The sequence below is a fragment of the Pristis pectinata genome, chromosome 5, assembly GCF_009764475.1.
Source record: "Pristis pectinata isolate sPriPec2 chromosome 5, sPriPec2.1.pri, whole genome shotgun sequence".
NCBI classification, from domain to species: domain Eukaryota; kingdom Metazoa; phylum Chordata; class Chondrichthyes; order Rhinopristiformes; family Pristidae; genus Pristis; species Pristis pectinata.
Window position 1 is genome coordinate 218,466 of NC_067409.1, and position 25,214 is coordinate 243,679.

The 25,214-nt window shown below is 54.2% G+C and overlaps 1 protein-coding gene across 1 annotated transcript; it reads right to left on the bottom strand.

Moving 5' to 3' along the window:
• Window positions 1-19,280: 19,280 nt before the first annotated feature.
• Window positions 19,281-19,739, bottom strand: LOC127570440 (40S ribosomal protein S10-like). The gene has a single exon (XM_052016026.1). It carries the CDS (start codon window positions 19,737-19,739, stop codon window positions 19,281-19,283), a length of 459 nt encoding a protein of 152 aa, XP_051871986.1.
• Between the last annotated feature and the right edge of the window lie 5,475 nt (window positions 19,740-25,214).

The following is a 25,214-nucleotide window of genomic DNA, read 5'->3' on the forward strand; positions in this document are numbered from 1 at the left end:
TCGGGACCCGGTAACCGGTGGACCTCGGGACCAGGTAGCTGATGGACCTTGGGACCTGTTGCTGGTCACCAAGACCCAAATGTGTTCAGACGCTGCTGTAACTGACACAAGGGCACAGCCACTGGCCCTTCAACCAGACCAAATAGGAACAGGAGGAGGGCGCCATTCAGCCCCTCGAGTTTGCTGCACCTATCACAGAGTTATACAGCACAGAATCAGGCCCTTTGGCCCAACTCGTCCATGCCAACTGAGGAGCTTACCTGAGCTCGGCCCATTTGGCCCATGTCCCTCCAAACCTTTCCTATCCGTGTACCTGTCCAAAGTACCTCTTAAACTGCACCATTTCCTCTGGCAGCTCATTCCATACACCCACCACCCTCTGTGAAAAAGTTGTTCCTCAGGTCTCTTTTCAATCTTTCCCCTCTCACTTTAAATCGATGCCATTTAGTTTTGGACTCGCCTACCCTGGAGAAAAGACTGTGACCATCCACCTTATCTCTACCCCCATGGTTTTATAAACCTCTGTCAGGTCTGCCCTCGGTCCAGTTCATGTTTATCGCCATGGCACATATACCCAGGGCAAAGGTGACATGACAATTAGCTCTTCGAACAGTAGCAACAGAGTACATTACAGACATGACAAATATAAATTAATATAAACAAATTAACAGAAATTATACATAAATTCCATGATAAAATAAACATAACGAGATAAGTGCATGTTGAGCAATTCCTCTCAAGACTCCTTCCAATCTTCACTTTCCAAACACATGACTTTCCTCTCACCACTTCCCCATCCCCATTCCAGCCTAGAGTTATGGTTTTCCAACCTCTGAATTAGAAGAACTTAGCAAAAGAATTGAGAGCATTGAGAGAGAGAAAAGAAATCCAGCCCTCTTGTCATCCATGCACCTATCCACATCCTTCTCAAATGTGTCTAATGTACCTGCCTCACCCACTTCCTCTGACAGCTAGTTCCATATACTGACCACCCACTGTGTAAAAAAAGTTGCCCATCAGGTTCTTTCTTATGTCCTCCAGGTTTCAATTCCCCAACCCTGGAAAAAAGACCACTCTCCCTATCTATGCCTCTCATGATTTTATATACCTCCATGAGATCACCCCTCAGTCTCCTATGCTCCAAGGAGTAAAGGTCCTTTAAACTTTCATCTTTAAAATTTCCCCCCTCACCTTAAGTACAGGCCCTCTAGTATTAGATATTTCCACCAGGCATAGAGGTTCTCTATTCCTGGACCCTTGCCTGGGAGGAGTCCAATGCTTGCTCACTTTAACTAGTCCCAAAATTAAATACCCCTCCCTCCTCACCAAAATGTGACCAACAGGGGACTGCAGGGCATGGGATGAGGCTAGCTCACATAGGGTTAACAGGGTGAGGGAGACTGATGGGGGCTGGGTGCAGAGTGACACTAGCTTGCAAGGGGTTAACAGGGCAGTTCCTGGAGTAATGTTAGTTTATAGAACATAGAACACTACAGCACAGCACAGGCCCTTTAGCCCACAATGTTGTGCCAACATTTTATCCTACTCTAAGATCTATCTAACCCTTTCCTTCCACATAGCCTCCTATTCTTCTATCATTCATGTGTCTATCTAAGAGTCTCTTAAACATCCCTAATGTATCTGCCCCACAACCTCTGCTGGCAGTGCGTTCAATGCACCCACTACTCTCTGTGTAAAAAAACTTACCTCTGACATCCCCCTTATACCTTCCTCCAATCACCTTAAAATTATGCCCCCTTGTGTTAGCCATTTTCACCCTGGGAAAAAGTCTTCTTAACAACCCTATCAACCTGCGCAGCAACCTTGAGGGATCTATAGATGTGGACCCCGATCCCTCTGTTCCTCCACACTGCTAAGAGTCCTGCCATTAACCTTGTATTCTGCCTTCAAATTCGATCTCCCGAAGTTTATCACTTCACACTTTTCTGGGTTGAACTCCATCTGCCACTTCTCAGCCCAGCTCCGCATCCTATCAATGTCCTGTTGTAATCTCCAGCAACCTTCTACACTATCCACAACACCACCAACCTTTGTATCATCAGCAAACTTACTAACCCACCCTTCCACATCCTCATCCAAGTCATTTATAAAAATCACAAAGAGCAGGGGTCCTAGAACAGATCCCTGTGGAACACCACTGGTCACCGACCTCCAGGCAGAATACGCTCCATCTACCACCACCCTCTGTCTTCTATGGGCGAGCCAATCCACACAGCCAAGTTTCCCTGAATCCCATGCCTCCTGACCTTCTGGCGTTCATGTGGGGTTAACAGGGCGGCACAGTGATGCTGGTTCACATGGGGTTAACAGAACAGTTCCTGGAGTAACGCTGGTTCATGTGGGGTTAACAAGGCAGGGCACTGATGCTGGTTCAAGTGGGGTTAAAGGGGCCGTTCCTGGTGACGCTCGTTCACGTGGGGTTAACGGGGCGGCACAGTGAGTCTGGTTCATGTGGAGTTAATGGGGCTGTTCCTGGTGACACTGGTTCACAAGGGGTTAACAGGGCAGCACAGTGACGTTGGTTCACGTGGGGTTAACGGGACAGGGCTGGGCTGTGAAACTTGATACCCACCCAGACAACACATCTGTGTCAGCAGGTAATGGTTGATGTCCCGCTCCCTGCTGTAGCTGCACCACACCGATGTCTCCTGCCTCTGCCCGCTCCACATGGTGACCCCTGGACCCGTCGGCACCGAGCTCCCGGTTCCTGATCACCGCTCCACTGCCTCAGGCTCCGCTCCACACACTTACTCCCTCAGCAACCAATGTGAATCAGTAACCACACCCATCTCCAACTGCTACCCCTAGCCTGGCCTCAGTCAACAGCCCCACCCTCCACACCACATACCCGACTCCTGGAACTTGGCTCAGCCAACACCCCAGACGCACAACTCTGCCTTTAAAGGGACGACGTCACGGGACTGTACACAACAGCACTATCCGCCTGTCTCCCAACACCAAACACCTCATCAACAGCCAGTTGTGAGCAAGGCACACAAGCTCAGGAACTACAGGGACAGCTCAGGAGGAGGGTGTACCTGGTAGGGTGGGGAGGGGAGGGGGGAAGTGAGGGGGAGAGGGTGGTGGGGAGAAGGTGAGGGTGAGGGGTGAGAGGGGGGTAGAGGGGTGAGGGGAGAGGGCAAGGGGGAAGGGCACAGAGGTACCCCTCTCCCCAGACCAGTGACAACCTTTCACCACCACTCACTGTCCCTCTACTACCATCACCAGGAGGACACGCTGGTGAGGAATGAACATAAGATACCTTATTAGTCACATGTACATCGAAACACACAATGAAATACATCTTTTGCGTAGAGTGCTCTGGGGGCAGCCCGCAAGTGTCGCCACGCTTCCAGCATCAACATAGCACGCCCACAACTTCCTAACCCGTACATCTTTGGAATGTGGGAGGAAACCAGAGAACCCGGAGGAAACCCACGCAGACACAGGGAGAACGTACAAACTCCTTACCGACAGTGGCCAGATTTGAACCCAGGTCGCTGGCGCTGTAAAACGTTACACTAACCGTTACACTACCGTGCCACTACATGTCTCCGGTCACACACTCAGAGCAGGTCAATGAACGGCGGGACACTGACCAACGACAATGTGGTCTGCCCACCACAGTGACAATATCTGGACAGGTATTGGAATGACAGGGTATGATGGTTCGCATGGACGCAGTGGGCCGAAGGGCCTGTGACTCTCTCCTCTAACCCCTTATCCCAAATCTTTGCCCTCTAGTTTTGGACATGTATGCTGTCAGAAAAAGCTCCTTGATGTCCACCCTATCAGGTCTCCCCTCAGCCGCCTCCACTCCAAGGAAGTAATCCCAGACTATCCAGTCTCTCCTCGTAACTGAAAGACTCCATCCTAGGCAATACCCCAGGGAATCTCCTCTGCACCCTCTCCAATACAGTCACATCCTTCCCATGGTGTGGTGACCAGAACTGTCCACAGTGCTCCAGCTGTGGCCCCACCAATGTTTTATAGAGGTGTACCATAACCTCCCTGCACCAATATTCCATGCTGTGGCTAACGAAGGTAAGTATCCTGTGTGCCTTCTCCAGCAAATGATCTACCTCTGCTGACACCTTTCAGAGTCCTTGCAGTATGTCCATTGTGCAAGTCCAAGCCAAAGTGCACCATCTTGCATTTATCAGGATTAAATTGTATCTGCCATTGCTCTGCCCAACTCATCAATGTAGAACATAGAACAGGACAGCACAGGGACAGGCCCTTCGGCCCACCCAGTTGTGCCAAACTAATTAAACTAATGACACCTAACTACTCCCTTCTCTCTGCACATGGTCCATATTCCTCCAATCTCTGCATATCCATGTGCCTATCTAAGAGCCTCCTAAACACCTGTACGAACCTTCTCCCACACCACCACCAGCCTCACTATCAACAACACTACCAATACTTGTGTCATCTGTGAACCTACTAAATTCATTGCTGACCTTATCTTTTACCCTCAGGGCAACATGTTGGACCCGAACTCTCACTGTTTCACTTTTGAATGATTCCTACATCAGGTGTAGGCTCACCTGAAAGATGACAGTAAAAAAATACATGACAGTGAAGACGGTTATAGGATTTACAGAGGGCCCTTGATCAGCTGCGTAAGTGGGCTGAGGAATGGCAAATGGAGTTTAATTTGGATTAGTGCCAGGTGTTGCATTTTAGGAAAACAAATGAGGGTAGGACTTTCACAGTGAACAGTAGGGCATGGGGAGTGTTGTAGAACAGAGGGACCAAGGAGTACAAGTACATGGTTCCCTGAAAGGGACATCACAGGTAGACAGGGCGGTGAAGAAGGCTTTTGGCACGATGGCCTTCATCAGTCAGGGCATTGAGTATAGAAGTTGGGAGGTTATGTTGCAGTTGTACAAGAGGTTCGTGAGGCCGCATTTGCAATATTGTGTTCCGTTTTGGTCACCCTGCTATAGGAAAGATGCCATTAAACTGAGGAAATTTACGAGGATGTTGCCGGGACTCGAGGGACTGTGTTTTGGAGAGAGGTTGAGCAGGTTGGGACTGTTTTCATTGGAGTGTAGGAGGATGAAAGGTGATCTTATATATAAATCATGAGAAGCATAGATAAACATCAACTATTCAATTCCCTCCACAGATGCGGCCTGACCTACTGAGTTCCCCCAGCATTTGTGTTGCTACAGATTGCAGCATCTGCAGCCTCTTGTATCTCCACTGAGTACAGGAGTTAGGACATCATGTTACAGCTGTACAAGTCGTTGGTGAGACCACACTTGGAGCACTGTGTGCAGTTCTGGTCGCCCAGCTATAGGAAGGATGTCATTAAGCTGGAATGGGTGCAGAAAGATTCACAAGGATGTTCTCGATGTTCCTGGGACTGGAGGGCTTGAATTACAAGGAGAGACTGGATAGGCTGGGACTTTTATCCCTGGAGTGTAGGAGGTTGAGGGGTGACATTGAGGTTTATAAAATCATTAATAAATATTAAATAACAGCATTGAAAAGATACTTGGATGGGTACATGGATAGGAAAGGTTTAGAAGGATATGGGGCAAATGGGACTAGCTCAGGGAGGCAACTTGGTTGGTATGGATGTTGGGCTGAAGGGCCTGCTTTTGTGCTGTAAAACACTATGACCCTCCCCATCCCTGAGCCCCACACCTGGTGGTCCACAGATGGGCTCCTCACCGATATCTGAGAGATACATCTAGATAAGTACGTGGGCCAAATGCAGGCAAATGGGACTAGCTCACTGGGCAACACAGTCAGCATGGATGAGTTGGGCCAAAGGGCCTGTTTCCATGCTGTATAAATACCCAGCCCCCCCCCCCCCCCCCCCCCCCGTGTGGTGTGATGTCGGGCAGTTGACATCTTGGGACAGAGGAGGGGATCTGAATTTGTACAGACAGCAGCATGACTGTGTCTCGGACACATGTCCTACAGGTGTAGGAGGCAAGGAAACAAACACTGCCCTCTGCTGTCACTCTGCTCTCCGCTGGACATGTCCAAGGCTCCACACAGAGGCCTTCTGCCCATCAGGCCTGTGCTATCTCTTTGGAAGGTTGACTCGCTCCCCTGCTCTGACCCATGGCCCAGGATACATTTCCCGTCCTGATCTTCCCTCCGTAGACAGCTCCTGCTGAATTGGCTTCCACTGCCCTTCCATGCTGTGTGTCCCCAACCAGGATAACTTGCTGCACCAATCCTCCACATTATCTCACCCTGCTCCACCAACTCTCCAGTCCCCAAAACACCTTTCCCTCATTCACACCACCTAATTCTCAACCCCTGAACCTCCTCTTGTCCAGGGAGCACCCCAGCTTCTCAGTCCCCTTCAGCACAGAAGCACCATTGACCCTCTGCACAAAGACATTCTGAGCAATCAACCACTGTGTACATAGCCTTTTTAAAAAGCCCCCCACCCACGCAGTGTCAACTGCCCTTTGCGCAGGTCCCCACAGTGTACATAGCCCTTTTAAGCAGGTCCCCACTGTGTACAGCCCTTTTAAGCTGGTCCCCACACTGTGAATTGCCCTTTTAAGCAGGTCCCACAAGCGATAGGGCTGGTGATCAACGACAGCAGGTTGCCATGGAGCTGAAACATACACAGCTTCCATTTCCTTTGTTAAATGCTGACTGTTTGCTTAAATCAGCTGATGTTGGATTGCCTGGCAGAGTGGACCCCACAGCCCTGCCCTGCAGCCCGCACCAGCAGTCCCCACCCTACACAGTCCTTACCTGATCTCTGTCTCTGCCTCTTCCTCCAGTGCCAGACCACCAGCAGGGTGACAACATGTCCCACTATCACCAGAGAGGGCAAGAGCCTGCCTGTAGAGCCCTGAGGCATGAGGGGGAGGGCCTGTACTCCACAGCCTGGAGAGAGCCAGACTACTGCAGCCCAGCAGCGAAAGGAGGAGGGGAGACTGCAGACAGACTGCACAACCCTGCGTAGCTCCTGCAATGCAGCAGCACTGGTCCCTCAGCTCCCTCCCTCCCCCTCAACGTCCAGCACCCACACTCACTCCCCGTCACTGACCCACACCCTGATGGCGAAAAGCAGGATCACCAAGGACGGAGACTGAGGGAGAAACTGGCTGGCAACAGTCCCATAACAAACACTGCACAGTGTCAGCTAAGGCCGCAGAGTGCGCTATCGACTGAAATCTCAGGATAGGCTCACCAGAAAACTCCCCGCACCCTCTGCCCAGCTCTGTCTCACTCTCTCTTATCTGTCCGACTCTCCCCCTCCGTCCTCTCTCTACCGCAGACTCTCCCTCTCCATGTCTGTCAGTCTCCCTTTTGGTCCCTCCCTCTTCTCTCTCTCCGTCCCCGTCTCTCTTTCTCTCTCTCTCTCTCTCTCTCTCTCTCTCTCTCTCTCTCCCCCCCCCGTCCGTCTCTCTCTCTCACTCCCTCTCCCCGTCTTTCTCTCTCTCTCTTCCCCTGTCCCCGTCTCTGTCTCCCTCTTTCTCTCACTCCCTCCCTCCCTCTCTCTCCCCTTTTCTGTCTTGCTCACCCTGCCTCTCCCTCTCTGTCTGTCACTCCCTCCCTTTTCTCTCTCTCTCCCCCCAACCCTTCCCTTTCCTCAATGTTCCTTTTGCTCAGGCTTCCTGTTTTGCTGTTTCACTGCCCTCTCATCCTCTCACCCACACACAGATCACAACAGGAGATGCTGATTCCTGTTACAGGTGCCACCTTTACAAAGTAATCAATTCTTCACATCCAGCACGCATGTAAATAGTTCCTTGGCATCAGGCCAAGACAGCCAGTTTAGACCGGGAGGAGGGGACACGAGTATTTTAAGGGAAGCTGCACTTGGTTGCTGCCAGTAAATTCAAAACATGACTCAAAGCAGATGCGAACCTGACTCCACTTTAAACGTGGAAAATATAGCCACAGCGTCAAGGTCAAGGATACACCTACCTGGAATCAGCTTCATTCACCTCGCCGCCTACAAGTCACAGATCAGGGTAACGATAGGAAGGGACGAGGGAGGCCAAGGCACGGAGAGAGACTGAGACACACACCGGCCCCAGCTCCTGTTCGAATACAGGAGTGAAGACCACAGCACAAGAGTCTTGTTGTCCCCTGTGAGGGGCAGCGGGTTATAAATACCCTCTGATTAAAGGCTGCATGCACGAGAGTCCAGCTCAAGGACTTGGCAACACACTGACACCAAATCTGACAGGAGTGAGCAGGGAAGACACACTCAACCCTCGCACAGCGGCTCCCTCACACTCAACCCTCACACAACCCTCACACACCGCGGTGCTCCCTCACACTCAACCCTCACACATTGGCTCCCTCACACAACCCTCGCACAGCGGCTCCCTCACACTCAACCCTCGCACATTGGCTCCCTCACACAGCCCGTGCACACCAGCTCCTCACACAACCCTTGCACACCGGCTCCCTCAACCCTCACACACAACCCTCGCACACCGGTTCCCTCACACTCAACCCTCGCACACCGGCTCCCTCACACTCAACCCTCGCACACCGGCTCCCTCACACTCAACCCTCGCACACCGGCTCCCTCAACCCTCACACACTGGATCCCTCACACTCAACCCTCGCACACCAGCTCCCTCACACTAAACCCTCACACACCAGCTCCCTCACACTCAACCCTCGCACACCAGCTCCCTCACACTCAACCCTCGCACACTGGCTCCCTCACACAGCCCGTGAACACCAGCTCCCTCACATTCAACCCTGGCACACCAGTTCCCTCAACCCTCGCACACCAGCTCCCTCACACTAAACCCTCACACACCAGCTCCTTCACACTCAACCCTCACACACTGGCTCCCTCACACAGCCCATGCACACCAGCTCCCTCACACTCAACCCTCGCACACCAGCTCCCTCACACTCAACCCTCACACACCAGCTCCCTCACAACCCTCACACACCAGTTCCCTCAACCCTCGCACACCAGCTCCCTCATACTCAAACCCTCACACACCGGCTTCCTCACACTCAACCCTCGCACACCGGCTCCCTCACACTAAACCCTCGCACACCGGCTCCCCCACACTCAACCCTCGCACACCGGCTCCCTCACACTCAACCCTCACACACCAGTTCCCTCAACCCTCGCACACTGGCTCCCTCACACTCAACCCTCGCACACCGGTTCCCTCACACTCAACCCTCACACACCAGCTCCCTCACAACCCTCACACACCAGTTCCCTCAACCCTCGCACACCAGCTCCCTCATACTCAAACCCTCACACACCGGCTTCCTCACACTCAACCCTCGCACACCGGCTCCCTCACACTAAACCCTCGCACACCGGCTCCCCCACACTCAACCCTCGCACACCGGCTCCCTCACACTCAACCCTCACACACCAGTTCCCTCAACCCTCGCACACTGGCTCCCTCACACTCAACCCTCGCACACCGGTTCCCTCACACTCAACCCTCGCACACTGGGCCCTCACACTCAGCCCTCACACAGTATTTCCAGACATATTGAACCTCTCCCTGCTTCATTCTCAGGTCCCCACCTGTTTTAAGAAGACCACTGGTCTTTGGTACCGAAGAAAAGCAAGGTAACGTGCCTCAATGACCACCGACCAGTGGCTCTGACATCCACCATCATGAAGTGCTTTGAGAGGTTGGTCATGGCACGCATCAACTCCAGCCTCCCAGACAATCTTGACCCACTGCAATTCACCTACCGCCGAAACAGGTCAACAGCGGACGCCATCTCCCTGGCTCTACACTCAGCTCTGGACAGTAAAGACACCTACGTTAGACTATTGTTTATTGACTACAGCTCAGTACAAGTGACAATAATAAACCAATACCAATACCAATGCCAGGGCTGGTGTTGAAAGCAGATACAATTGAGGCATTTAAGAAGCTCCCAGATAGGTAGATAACCATGCAGAGAACATAGGGATGTGGACCGTGTGCAGCCAGAAAGGATCAGTTTAATTAGGCATCATTAGCTTAATTAGTTGGGCACAACATGGTGGGCCGAAGGGCCTGTTCCTGTGCTGTACTGTTGTATGTTCTATCCCTGGCACACAGACTCCCTCACATATCTGATTATTTTGAAGAAGTAACTAAGAAAATTGAAGAAGGCAAGGCATTGTGTGGTTTACATGGACTTCAGCAAGGTCTTTGATAAGATCCTGCACAGTAGGCTGGTCCGGATAGCTGGTGCATATTGGATCCAAGTTGTGTTGGCAAACTGGATTCAAAATTAGCTTGGTGATAGGTGCAGAGGGTAGTGGTGGTGGGTTGCTATTCTGAGTGGAAGTCTGTGACCAGTGGTATACCGCAGGGACTGGTGTTATAGAGTTACAGCACGGAAACAGGACCTTCGGCCCAACCGGTCCATGCCGACCAAGATTCCCATCTAAGCCACTCCTATTTGCCCGCATTTGGCCCATATCCCATTAACCCTTTCCTATCCATGTACCTGTCAAAGTACCTTTTAAATGTTGTCAATGTACCTGCCTCAACCACTTCCTCTGGCAGCTTGTTCCATAAACGGATCACCCTCTGAGTGAAAAAATTGCCCCTCAGGTTCCTAATAAATCTCTCCCCTCACCTTAAACCTGTGCCCTCTAGTTCTCGATTCCCCAACCCTGGGAAAAAGACTGTGCACATTGACCTGTCTGTGTCCCTCATGATTTTATACACCTCTATAAGATCACCCCTCATTCTCCTATGCTCCAATGAAAACAGTCCTCCTCAACCTCTCTCCATAACTCAGTCCCTCGAGTCCTGGCAACATCCTCATAAATCTCCTCTGCACTCTTTCCAGCTTAATGGCATCTTCCCTATAGCAGGGTGACCAAAACTGAGCACACTACTCCAAATGCGGTCTCACCGATGTTTTGTACAGGTGCTGGTACATTTGTTCTTTGTCATATATACAAATAAGTTCGATGAGACTGTTTGTGGTTTGATTGGTAATCTTGCTGATGGCACAACGATTGGTGGAATTGTCGACAGCGAGGAAAGTTGTCCAAGGATACAGAGGGACAGACTTCAGCTGGAAAGTTGGGTGGAGCAGTGACAGATGGAATTTAATCCAGACGAGGGTGAAGTAATGCACTTTGGGTCATAGAACACAGAACAGTCCAGCACTGGACAGGCCATTCAGCTCACCATGTTGTGCCGATCTTGATGCTGATTTATACTAAATGTCCTCCTCCTGTGTATCATCCACATCCCCCCATTCCCTTCATATTCATGGGTCTATCTAAAAGCCTCTTAAACCCCACCAAACTGCCTGCTTCCACCACTATCCCCGGTAACCCAGTCCAGGCACCTACCACCCTCTGCGTAAAAACTTGCCCCTCACGTCACCTTTAAACTTCCCCCCTCTAATCTTAAAAGCGCGTCCTCTGGTGTTTGACATTTCTACCCTGGGGAACAGATTCTGACTGTCTGCCCTATCTGTGCCTCTCATAACTTTAAAAACCTCTACCAGGTCTCCCCTCAGCCTCAGACACTTTAGGGAGAACAGCACAAGTTTGTCCAACCTCTCCTTATGGCTCATACCCTCTAATCCAGGCAGCATCCTGGTGAACCTTTTCTGCACCCTCCCCACAGACTCCACACCCTTCCTATACTGGGGCGACCAGAACTGCACACAGTACTCCAAGTGCAGTCTGACTAACGTTTTATACAGCTGCAGCATGACTTCCTTACTCTTATACTCAACACCTCTACCAATGAAGGCAAGCATGCCATATGCCTTCTTTACTACCTTATCCACCAGCATAGTCACTTTCAATGAACTATGGACCTGGACCCCAAGATCCCCCTGTACCTCAATGCTATTAAGGGGCCTACGATTAACTGTGTACCTTCTCCTTTCATTCGACTCCCAAAGTGCAACACCTCACACTTGCCCGGATTAAACGCCATCTGCCACTTCTCTGCCCACGTCTGTCAGTGATCTATATCTCACTGTATTCTGTGATAGTCCTGTTCACAACTCCACTTGTCTTGGGGTCATCTGTAAACTTGCTGATCCACCCATCTACGTTTTCATCCAAACCATTATATCACAATATAATGTATATATGTGTGTACACACACACACATACACACACACACACACACTCACACACACACACACATATATATAAAATAAATATATCACAAACAACAGGGGTCCCAGCACCGATCCGTGCGGAACACCACTGGTCACTGACCTCCAGCCAGAATGACACCCTTCCACCCCTACTCTCTGTCTTCTATGGGAAGCCAGTTCCAAATCCAAACTTGCAATTCACCCTGGATCCCATGCATCTTTACCTCCTGAATCAACCTACCACGAGGGACCTTATCAAATATCTTACTAAAGTCCACACGGAAAACGGCCACAGCCTTACCCTCGTAAAGCTCCTTTGTCACCTCCTCAAAAAACTCAAATGATGTTTGGAACACAGAACAGCATAGGAACAGGCCCTTCGTCCCACCTGACACCCTCTCTGTAAAAACCTAGCTCACCACTCTCACCTTAAATGCATGCTCTCTGTTATTAGGTCAGTTAATACTGTCTGGACACATACAGTAAACAGCAGGGACCTGAGTAGCACTGATGTCCAGAAGGACCTTGGGCTGCAAGTTCATAGCTCCCTGAAAATGGCAACATGGACACAGTAGTGAAGGAGGCGTTTAGCTTGCAGGAGTATTGAGCATAAGAATTGGGACACCATGTTCTGGTCATCTACCTACAGGAAAGATATCAATAAACTTGAAAGAGTGCAGAGAAACTTTACACAGATGTTGCCGGGACTTAAAAATCTGAGTTACAGGAATAGGTTGAGTAGGTTAGGACTTTATTCCCTGGAGCACAGGAGAATGAGGGGAGATCTTATAGAGGTATACAAAATTATGAGGGTTATAGATAGGGTGAATGCATGCAGGCTTTTTCCCCTCAGGTTGGGTGAGACTAGAACTAGAGGTCATAGGTTTAGGGTGAAAGGTGAAATATTCAAGAGCGTGTCTACGTGGGTTTCCCACATTCCAAAGACGTATGGGTTAGGAAGCTGTGGGCATGCTATGTTGGCGCCAGAAGTGTGGTGACACTTACGGGCTGTCCCCTGAATGCTCCACGCAAAAGATGCATTTCACTGTGTGTTTTGATGTACATGTGACTAATAAAGATATCTCATCTCATCAGAGGGTGGTGCAAGTGAGGAACGGGCGGAAGTGGTGGATGTTGGTTCAACTGTAACATTTAAGAGAAGTTTGGATAGGTACGTGGATGGGAGGGGTTTGGAGGGATATGGTCTGGGTGCAGGTAGATGGGACTAGGCAGAAGATCAGCTCGACATGGACTAGATGGGCCGAAGGGCCTGTTTCTGTGCTGTGGTGCTCTCCGTGTTGCAGCTGTACAAGACAGCTTGTTCCATGTACCCACCTCCCTCAGGTTCCTACTAATTCTCTCCCCTCTCACCTTAAACCTGTGCCCTCTTGTTCTCGATTCCCCAACCTGGGAAAAGACTGTGCGCATTCACCCTATCTATGCCCCTCATGGTTTTATACACCTCTATAAGGTCACCCCTCAGTCTCCTACACTCCAAGGAATAAAGATCTAGCCTGCTCAACCTCTCCCTATAACTCAGTCCCTCGAGACCTGGCAAATAAATCTCCTCTGCACTCTTTCCAGCTTAATGGTATCTTTCTTACAACAGGGTGACCAAAACTGAACACAGTACTCCAAATGTGGCCTCACCAACCTCTTGTACAACTGCAATGTAACGTCCCAACTTGAAGACTTGAGTTGGTTTCCATGCTGTACAAATCTGTGACACTCACACTCAGCCCTGACACACTGGCTCCATCAAACCCAACCCTTGCACACCGGCTCCCTCACACCCAACCCTTGCACACCGGCTCCCTCACACCCAACCCTTGCACACCAGCTCCCTCATGGTCAGATACTTCAGCCTGTTCAGAGGACCATAGAAAACAGAACAGTGCAGGAAAAGGTCCTTCAGCCCACCATGTCTGTGCCAGCCATGATGCCAATTTAAACTGCCTGCACATGGTCTGTATCCCTCCATTCCCTCCAATCACCTTTGTCACCTCCTCAAAAATCTCAATCAAATTTGAGGACAGGACATCCCCCGCACGAAGCCATGCTGACTGTCTCCAACAAGTCCACACTTTTCCAGATGTGAGTAGATCCAATCCTCAAGGATCCTCTCCAGTAATTTCCCCACCAATGATGTAAGGCTCAGTGGCCTATCGTTTCCTGGTTGTGCTGATTGCTCTTCTCAAACAGAAGTACAGATAGAAAGAGGCACAGACGGCATGGATCTAGGGAAGGAAAGTTGTTCTAATTTGCCAAAGCTGTTTGAGGTAGATGAAGGGGAACCAGTGGATGGAGAGTATTTGGATTTCCATAATTGGACCACCCAATGTGATTGACTCTTCAATACCCCTGGAAGTGACCCAGAGCCCCTCAGTTGTACCATTACCACCAGCTTCTAACAGAAGGAAGGTCAGACTGACCACCTGAGATTGAGTTGCCCATGGATTCAGAAAGCTGCATCAGACCATGTGATGGAAAAGTTGTTCCCAGCCCAGCTGACATTGCAAAGCCTTCCTCGCAACCATCTGGGGACATCTGTCCCACAGGCTGCTCCAGCAATAGTCTAACACAGGTGTACTCACACAGACCTGCAGACAATGAGCCAGACTCCTCTGTCATGGTCCCAGGGCACATCCTGTCCCACCAGCAGGACACACCCACCAGGGGAAGCAGGAGGTAGGAGGGGGAAGCCCTGGTCTCAGCATTGACTCCAGACCTCATGAAGTCTCATGGCATCAGATGGAGAAGGAAACCTTCTCCTGATTACCACCTACCGTCCCCCCGAAGGACACTGCTGTTGGACGGGTCTGTGGCAGGTCGTGAGTGAACCAGGGACAGACTGACGTAACCTCATTCCCACCAGTCCACCTCTGGCAGACACATCTGTCCACAACAGCAGTGGGTGAGGTGACCACCCCACAGTCCCTGTGGAGATGGTTCCACCTTCACAGCGAGGATACCCTCAATTGTGTTGTGGGCCTCTACAGTTGTACTAAATGGGACGGACTCAGCAGATCCGGCAGCTCAAAGCTGGGTGTCCACAAGTCCCTGTGGACCATCAACAGCAGAAATGGTCACCCCGACAATGTGTCACCTCATGGCCTGGTGCAACCCTCTCTCACCATCACTGTCAGGACATTGATCATCCCTGGGTCAGTAACGGGTGCAGAGGGCAGCTTGGGAGCAGCACCAGATGTACCCAGAGATGCTGAGGTGCCAGCGCGGTGAAGCTGCTGCACAAGAATTACACACTTGCTCAGACCAAGCTCTCTCTGACCTCTCTCCGCCCCGCTCTCTCTCTGTTCTCCTCCCCACCCCCCGCTCTCCCCACCGCACTCCCCCCTCCCCATCTCTCTCCCCCCACTCTCCCCATCTCTCTCCCCCACTCTCCCCCACCTCACTCACTCCCCACTCCCCCCCCGCTCTCCCCCCACCTCTCACCACCCCCACACTTCCCCCTGCGCTCTCCCTCCCCCTGCTCTTCCCCCCACTCTCCCCGATCTCTCCCCCACCGCGCTCCCTCCCCTGCTCTCCCCCACCTCTCTCCCCCGACTCTCTCCCCCCACACTACCCCCCCGTGTGCTCCTCCACCCTCCAAAGATTCCTACCCTGTGTACAAACGCATCACACAGCCTGCCCATGTCTCTCCTGATTTCTTACATTCCTCGTGACCTCTGAGGAATTGTCACAAGACTGTGGTTAAAGTTCTGTGAACAGCGACTATCGAGGTACTGCAGATGCTGGGGTCAGCCCGGCTCCTGCAGCCTCTTGCTTAGTCCCACATGAACCACCGATATCAGTGTGGTTCCGGGGGGGGCAGATGGCGCCCTGGAATCTCTCTGCACCCTCCACAAATTCCCCCTGGTGAGGCACTCACCCAGACCTGTGCAGTGTCCTCCCACTGTGGCTGATCCACTGGTTTATAACGTCTCATACGAGAGAGGCGTTTCAGAGGCTCTTTAATAGGCATGTGAATGTGCAGGGAATGGAGGGATGTGGACTTTGTGTAGGAAGAAGGGATTAGTTTAGTTAGGCATTTAATTACTCATTTAATTAGTCCAGCACAACATGGTGGGCCGAATGGCCTGTTCCTGTGCTGTACTGTTCTGCTCCTATGTCCTACGTCTATCGTGACTTCCTTGCTCTTGTACTCTGACCCTCTGGGACCCCGTGTCTCTTTATCTCAGCCTGACCTGCCCCTTCAGTGAACTGGCCCAGACCCCCATGTCCTTGTACATGCGCCTTCTGTTTGTGTCGTCTCTCCTCAACCTCCCTGTTGGTGTCCGATCCTCAACATCAAACACCACCTGTTCACCTACATTTATTCCTGTTTCCGGATCAGGGTGTCACTGGTAACGCCCACGTTTACTGCTCTGGAACTGAGTGGTTGGCTGGGTATCTCACATGACAACTCCACGGGTGGGTCCTGAGTCAGCAGATCTCCTCCCCAAACGACACAGTCAACAGGAGAAGTCTGTAGGACAATCCTGTCGTTCTGTACTAACCAATGCCAGTGACTAGACTACTGCTTTCATTGGGATGTCTGTGTAGAACAACACAGGAAACCACTCAGTGCTCAGAGCCATGCCTGCTCTGACAGGAGCACTCCCTTTCATCTCACACCTCCCTTTTTCTCCTGAACCCACAATTCATTCTCTCCTCCCTGCCCATCAACTCTCCTTTGGTTCATTGTGTTATGATCTAGCCTCTTGGAATACAGCGGCCAGTTAACCCACCGAGCCGCACGTCGTTGGGATGTGGGAGGAAACCAGAGCACCCGGGGGAACCCACGTGGTCACAGGGAGAACGTGCAAACTCCACACAGACAGTGCTGGAGGTTGGGATTGAACCTGGGTGTCTGGGGCTGCACCACTATGCTGTCCTTGGGTCTCTGGGTTGCTCATGCAGGGCTCTGGGTTACTGTTCTACCACCATCCCACAGCTCACTCTGCCTCCAACTTTGTGCCACCTGCAGATCTGGGAACTGTGCCCTAGTCCTGAATGAATATTACTGTGCGGGCCCTAGGAAAGGCCACTGTACTCCTCTCCCCAGACCAGTGACAACCTTTCACCGTCACTCACTGTCACTCCACTACCATCACCAGGAGGACACGCTGGTGAGGAATGAACATGTCTCCGGCACACACTCAGAGCAGTCAATGAACAGCAGGACACTGACCAACGATAACGTGGTCTGCCCACCACACCACCCATACATTGGTCACAGGTTTAACTCTCGCTGGGAAAACCGACAAACTGTCTGAGACCACCCCCTACCTGGTAAATTACAATACCTCAGAAGCAAGCAGACAAATACTTGAATCACCAAGGCACAGAGGGCCATGGACTACGTGTGGGTAAATGGGACGAGCGTAGGTAGGTAGAGTGGTCAGCACAGACAATGTGGGCTGAAGGGCCTGTTCCTGCGCTGTGAGGGTGACTTCACCAATCCTTCTGCAGAGATGCCCTACCTACACACATAGCCTAAGGCTCCGGTGGGATCCACACCTCGAGCCCAGGACCACTGCACTCCCTGATCAGAGTTGACAGGTCTGGCAAGTCAGTGTTCTCTCCCTCCCTCTCCCTCTCTCTCCCTCTCTCCATAGATACTGCCTGACTAGGGAAAGTCCCTGGTCCCACACAGAATGAGATCGAGCCGACACTACAGACCAATCCCTCTCCCATAATGTATGGGCAGATACGGTAGTGTAGCAGTTAGCGTAACGCTATTACAGCGCCAGAGACCCGGGTTCAATTCCAGCCGCTGTCTGTAAGGAGTTTGTACGTTCTCCCCGTGTCTGCGTGGGTTTCCTCCCACATTCCAAAGACGTACAGGTTAGGAAGTTGTGGGCGTATGTTGGCGCTGGAAGCGTGGCGACACTTGCGGGCTGCCCCCAGAACACTACACAAAAGATGCATTTCACTGTGTGTTTCCATGTACATGTGACTGATAAAGAAATCTGATCTGATCTAAATACCCCAAGCTCAGCCTCCCTCCCGTGGGCAGAGAGAGGCTCTGCTCCTGATGAATGCCGACTGCCCCCCAACTGAGGCACGAGGCAGGCTGAAGCCCCCCAGGGACCACCAGCCCTCGGGAACCCTCTGTACAAAACAGGATGATGATGGGAAAGGAGCTGGATCCCAGACACCGATCACTACACCCCCACGGTACATCCGTGCACACCGCAACATTCCCACACACGCTTCACATACATGCACACACTATGACACGCATACACACATCGTGCAGACCCCACAAATCTGGACGTATATGTAGACACCTCAGCAGATCCACAGTTGCCCCCATTTCCCCCCACACACAATGAGAAGAGGTTATTCAGGCTCTGTGTCTGACCACGTTCTGACCTACCCCTCCACACCCCCCCCCAGAACAAAATCCCACCTCCCACACCCTCCCCCTCCCCTCCCCTCACTGAACAAAATCCCACCTCCCACACCCTCCACACCCCCCCAGAACAAAATCCCACCTCCCACACCCTCCCCTCCCCCCTCACTGAACACAATCCCACCTCCCACACCCTCCCCCTCCCCTCCCCTCACTGAACAAAATCCCACCTCCCACACCCTCCACATCCCCCCTCACTGAACACAATCCCACCCCCCACACCATCCCCCCCCACAACAAAATCTACAAGTTACAATGATCAGAGGCAGAGGGGGCTCCAGATGCAGTCACTGGAGGGAAGGGGAGGGACAGGTTGAGGAAAAGAGAGGTCGGGGGGGGGGGGGAGATGTGAGGAGGAGGGGAGGGAGGGAATGGGGAAAGGGAAAGAGTGGAACAGAGAGGATGGGGAGAGACTCGGGGGGAAGAGACGCAGGGAAGGGAGAGACAGAGGGAGGGAGATGGGAGAGGGAGAGGTGGAAGGAGACGGGGAGGGAGAGATGGAGGGAGGGAGACAGGGAGGGGGAGAGGAGGGGGCAGAGGGGAAGGGAAGAGGGAGAGGGAGGGGTGGAAGGGGAGGGCAGAGAGACGGGAGGAGAGGGAGGGGAAGGGAGAGGGAGAGGGGATGGGGAGGGGGGAGGGAGTGGGGAGGGGGCGGGGAGGGAGGGGAGGGGACGGGAGGGGAAGGAGGGGTGAGAGGAGGACGGAGAATGGAGAGGTTTAGGGGAGGGTGAGCATGTCACATGCAGGGTGGGGGACACACGCATTCCGAGGCTCACTGCTAACCTGCTGGTGTCCCGTTGAGCCTCAGCTCCCGCTGGGGCCCCTTCTCCTTGTCCTTGCGATACTCCTGTCTGTCTGGCTGCGCGAAGGTGGAGGGTGCTGGGGGCCGTTGTGAGGGGATAGGACCAGGCACCCGGCTCCGGACCCTGCCCCTGGGCTGGCGCTGGAGGGGGGCAGGCACAATGTCGGTGGGGAGGTGGAGGTACTGACGCAGGAAGCCCACCCCCTGGTCCGTCAGGTACCAGTAGTGATGTCTCCAAACAAAGGTCTCCCGGACCAGACCCCGCGACTTCAGAGAGTCCAGGGCCCGCTTCACCTGCAGGTTGGACACTCCGCGCACCTCGGGGTGCCGGGACCCAGGGCAGTGGTTGTCTTCAGCCACCACTACCCCGTCCCGGAACAGCAGCTCGTAGATGGCCCGTAGTTGGGGCAGGGGCATCAGCATTCCAGCCACCATTCTGTGGGACAGGCTGCGGCCAGTCCTGGTTCAGGGTGGGGGGGGGCCGCAGGGTGGGGGCACCTCGGTGGGCAATGGGAACTCAGGGTGGGGCACCTCAGGGTGGGGGGGACACAGGGTGGGGCACCTCAGGGTGGGGGGCACCTTAGGATGGGGCACCTGTCCAGCAGGGACAGAGCAGGGAAGGGGTGGGCCTGATGAGAGAGGTCTGGCTCGAGCTGGGCAGCCGAGACTGGGCCCAGGGACTGAGGCTCCACTCAGCTCACAGCAGCCCTGCAGAGGTAGTGAATGGGCAGGCGTGAGAGCAGGAATGTGGGCCCGCCTGCTGACAGCACAGCACTGCCGCTGGAGTCAGGCCAGGCCGTGAGTCAGGCTCGGAGGGAATGTCGTCAGGGAGCCAGGCCCGGCACCCGGAGCTGCAGCCTGGCAGGGAGCCAATCAGGTGAGGGAGTGGTGTGGACAGCAGGAAGGCTCAGTCTGACACACCCCAGAGCAGTGCTGCTCACCCCAGGCACAGGCACAGCCCAGAGCTGCTCACCCCAGGCACAGGCACAGCCCAGAGCTGCTCACCCCAGGCACAGGCACAGCCCAGAGCTGCTCACCCCAGGCACAGGCACAGCCCAGAGCTGCTCACCCCAGGGCACAGCCCAGAGCTGCTCACCCCAGGACACAGCCCAGAGCTGCTCACCCCAGGACACAGCCCAGAGCTGCTCACCCCAGGCACAGCCCAGAGCTGCTCACCCCAGGCACAGGCACAGCCCAGAGCTGCTCACCCCAGGACACAGCCCAGAGCTGCTCTGCTCACCCCAGGACACAGGCACAGCCCAGAGCTGCTCACACCAGGCACAGCCCAGAGCTGCTCTGCTCACGCCAGGACACAGGCACAGCCCAGAGCTGCTCACCCCAGGCACAGCCCAGAGCTGCTCTGCTCACCCCAGGACAGAGACCAACTAAAAAAGGCAGTGTGCACAGGAGTAGTGTGGCCCACTCCCGATTTAACACTGGTATTTCAGAGGCCCTGAATAGCCCTGTCATTGTGGGAATTGTAACCTGAACCAGAGAAGCAAATCAACCAATGTCACCCTGGGTATGGCTCCCAACAGCACCCACTCAACACCCTGCCGCAAAACAACAAATTCCACGAGATGCAAGTCAGTGGTAATAAATCTGATTCTAACAGTGCTATCAGCTTGGAAGTCCAAGAGTTTTGAAACAGTCGTGGTGAAAGAACAGCAGTGTCTGTCCCTGTCAGGATCACGTGTGGCATAGAGGGAATCTTGTGGATGAAGGTGTTCCCATCTGCCAGCTTTGTTTGTCCACCTAGATTGTATGTTTTCAGCGTTGCTCCCACTGTGAGGAGGGGAGCATATGTTTAAAGTGGTGGAATGGAATCAGGAGCAAGTGGCTGCCCTGCCCAGATGTTATTGTAAAAGTTGTTAACTCTCCTCTTCTCCACGACCTTCCCTGTACATTGCCGACTCTGTATTCATCCATCTCAATCTGTTGGTCTTTTACCCAATTCCCTCTCCCCCCCTACATTGTATTATGGCAGCACGGTAGTGTAGCGGTTAGTGTAACGCTATTACAGCGCCAGCGACCCAGGTTCACTTCCGGCCGCTGTCTGTAAGGAGTTTGTACATTCTCCCCGTGTCTGTGTGGGTTTCCTCCGGGTGCTCCGGTTTCCCCCCACCTTCCAAAGGCGTACGGGTTAGGAAGTTGTGGGCGTGCTATCTTGGCACCGGAAGCGTGGCGACACTTGCGGGCTGTCCCCAGAACACTACGCAAAAGATGTATTTCACTGTGTGTTCGATGTACATGTGGCTAATAAAGAAATCTTATTTTATCCAACAGCACCCACCGACACCCACTACCCACCGACACCCACTACCCACCGACACCCACTACCCACCGACACCCACTACCCACCGACACCCACTACCCACCGACACCCACTACCCACCGACACCCACTACCCAATGCCACCCACGGACACCCACTACCCACCGACACCCACTACCCAATGCCACCCACGGACACCCACTACCCACCGACACCCACTACCCACCGACACCCACTACCCACCGACACCCACTACCCACGGACACCCACTACCCACCGACACCCACTACCCACCGACACCCACTACCCACCGACACCCACTACCCACGGACACCCACTACCCACCGACACCCACTACCCAATGCCACCCACGGACACCCACTACCCACCGACACCCACTACCCACCGACACCCACTACCCAATGCCACCCACGGACACCCACTACCCACCGACACCCACTACCCACCGACACCCACTACCCACCGACACCCACTACCCAATGCCACCCACGGACACCCACTACCCACCGACACCCACTACCCAATGCCACCCACGGACACCCACTACCCACCGACACCCACTACCCACCGACACCCACTACCCACCGACACCCACTACCCAATGCCACCCACGGACACCCACTACCCACCGACACCCACTACCCACCGACACCCACTACCCACCGACACCCACTACCCAATGCCACCCACGGACACCCACTACCCACCGACACCCACTACCCAATGCCACCCACCGACACCCACTACCCAATGCCACCCACGGACACCCACTACCCACCGACACCCACTACCCAATGCCACCCACCGACACCCACTACCCAATGCCACCCACGGACACCCACTACCCACCGACACCCACTACCCAATGCCACCCACCGACACCCACTACCCACCGACACCCACTACCCAATGCCACCCACGGACACCCACTACCCACCGACACCCACTACCCAATGCCACCCACCGACACCCACTACCCAACGCCACCCACTACCCAATGCCACCCACGGACACCCACTACCCACCGACACCCACTACCTGACACCCACTACCCAACGCCACCCACTACCCAATGCCACCCACTGACAACCAATACCCAATGCCACCCACCTACACCCACTACCAACAGCACCCACCAACACCCACTACCCAACAGCACCCACCGACACCCACTACCCGACACCCACTACCCAAGGCCACCCACCCAGTCAGGCCCAGGCACCTCTGTGGTCTGTTATCATCAGTCACTGTCACTCAGTGTGAGCAGGTCTGTGAGAGAGGGTGTAGGGGCGGGGGGGGGATGGGGAGCTCAGTGTGGGGACGGGGAGTGGGGGTTAATGTAGGGCAGGGAGGACGTACAGGGGGTTTGGAGTGGGGGCAGGGAGAGGGGCTCAGTGTGGGGATGGGGGGGAGCAAGGTTGCCCCAAGGGTGGGGACAGGGAGGGAGGGAGGGAGGGGGGAGGTGAATTCTCCGGGTTGAGGACAGCTGGCAGACAGTTCACGCACTCCCTTCCCCCCACCAGCCCAGACCACCAGACTCGGGAGCAGCTTCTCCCCCACCACTGTCAGACAGCTGCACCAGTCCCCCCCCCCCCACACCCCCTCCCTCACACCCCTCCCACCCCCTCCCTCACCCCCCACACCCCCTCCCTCACACCCCTCCACACCCCCACCCTCACACCCTCTCCCTCACACCCCCCATACCCCATCCCCCACACCCCCTCCCCCACACCCCCTCCCTCACATCCCCTCACACCTCCCATACCCCCTCCCTTACACCCCCTCCTCCACACCCCTTCCCCCACACCCCCTCCCCCTGGGGCTGCCATGTTCTCGAACCCTGAACCCTTCTGTTACGGGCACTGCAGTATATTTCACCCTCCTCAGCTTGCACTGTGCTGCTGTTGTACCCTTGTTGTTGTATTCATTGTTCCCATGTGTACAACACGGAAACAGGCCCTTCAGCCCAACTCGTCCATGCTGACCAAGACTCCCATCTAACCTAGTCCCGTATGCCTGTGTTTGGCCCACATCCCCTGAACCTTTTCTGCTCACTCTGTGAGCTCCACACAGGCAAAGACGTGTATGATGGTAAACTCATCACATCTAATCCAGGCACCCCCAGGTTTGCCCCCTCCCCTTCACAGTGTGACCCTCCCTCAGTACTGCCCCTCCCACAGCGTGACCCTCCCTCAGTACCGCCCCTCCCACAGCGTGACCCTCCCTCAGTACTGCCCCTCCCACAGTGTGACCCTCCCCCTCAGTACTGCCCCTCCCAGTGTGACCCTCCCTCAGTACTGCCCCTCCCACAGCGTGACCCTCCCTCAGTACCCCTCCTCCCAGTGTGACCCTCCCTCAGTACTACCCCTCCCACAGTGTGACCCTCCCTCAGTACCGCCCCTCCCACAGTGTGACCCTCCCTCAGTACCGCCCCTCCCACAGCGTGACCCTCCCTCAGTACCGCCCCTCCCACAGCGTGACCCTCCCTCAGTACTGCCCCTCCCACAGTGTGACCCTCCCTCAGTACCACCCCTCCCACAGCGTGACCCTCCCTCAGTACTGCCCCTCCCACAGTGTGACCCTCCCCCTCAGTACTGCCCCTCCCACAGTGTGACCCTCCCTCAGTACTGCCCCTCCCACAGTGAGACCCTCCCTCAGTATTTGGCCATTCACTGTGTTCCACTGCACTCCCTGACCCCACCCCCAGTGCTGACCCTCTCCCTCTCTCTTCCCCCATCCCCTCTTATCTCCCTCCCCTCCCTCTATCTCCCCCTCGCTGTCCCCCTCCATCCCTCTTCCCCTCTCTCCCTCTTCTCTTCCTCCCTCTTTCCCCCCTCTCTCTCTCCGTCTCTCTCCATCTCTCCCTCTCCCTCCCTATCCCCTCTCTCCCTCTCCCTCCATCTCTCCCTCTCCCTCCCTCCCTATCCCCTCTCTCTGCCTCTCTCTCAGTCTCTCTCTCCCTCTCCCTCCATCTCTCCCTCTCCCTCCCTCCCTATCCCCTCTCTCTCCCTCTCCCTCCATCTCTCCCTCTCCCTCTCCCTCCCTCCCTATCCCCTCTCTCTCCCTCCCTCCCCCCCCTCTCTTCCAGCACTGTGGTTGTGTGGAATGTGCAGACATTCCTTCTGCCTTTGTGGGGAATGTGGAATTTCAGGATCACAGCTGGGAGTGGGCAGGATTCCTGCTCCCAGACCAGGAGAGAGTCACTGCAGCACCCAGCAGACCAGGTGTCCCAGGATGGGGAAGGCAGAGCAGCAGATTAGTGCCAGACATTCCCGTGGCTGTGGTATCCCAGCTCGGAGGGTGGGACCCCCCAGCAGTCGGCACCCTCCCATCACCAGAATATTCCAGGTCTGCACAGGCTGAGGCACAGAGGGAAGGGTCCCCAACGTACAACAGTAGAGGAACAGGCCCTTCGGCCCACCATGTCTGTGCCAACCATGATGACAAATCTGCATGTGGTATATATCCATGCCTCTTAAACGTTGTTGTTTTATCTGCCTCCGCCACCACCCCCGGCAGCACATTCCAGGCACCCACCCCACCCTGTATGTAAAAAACATGCCCCACACATCTCCTTTGAACTTACCCCCTCTCATCTTAAATGCATGTCCTCTG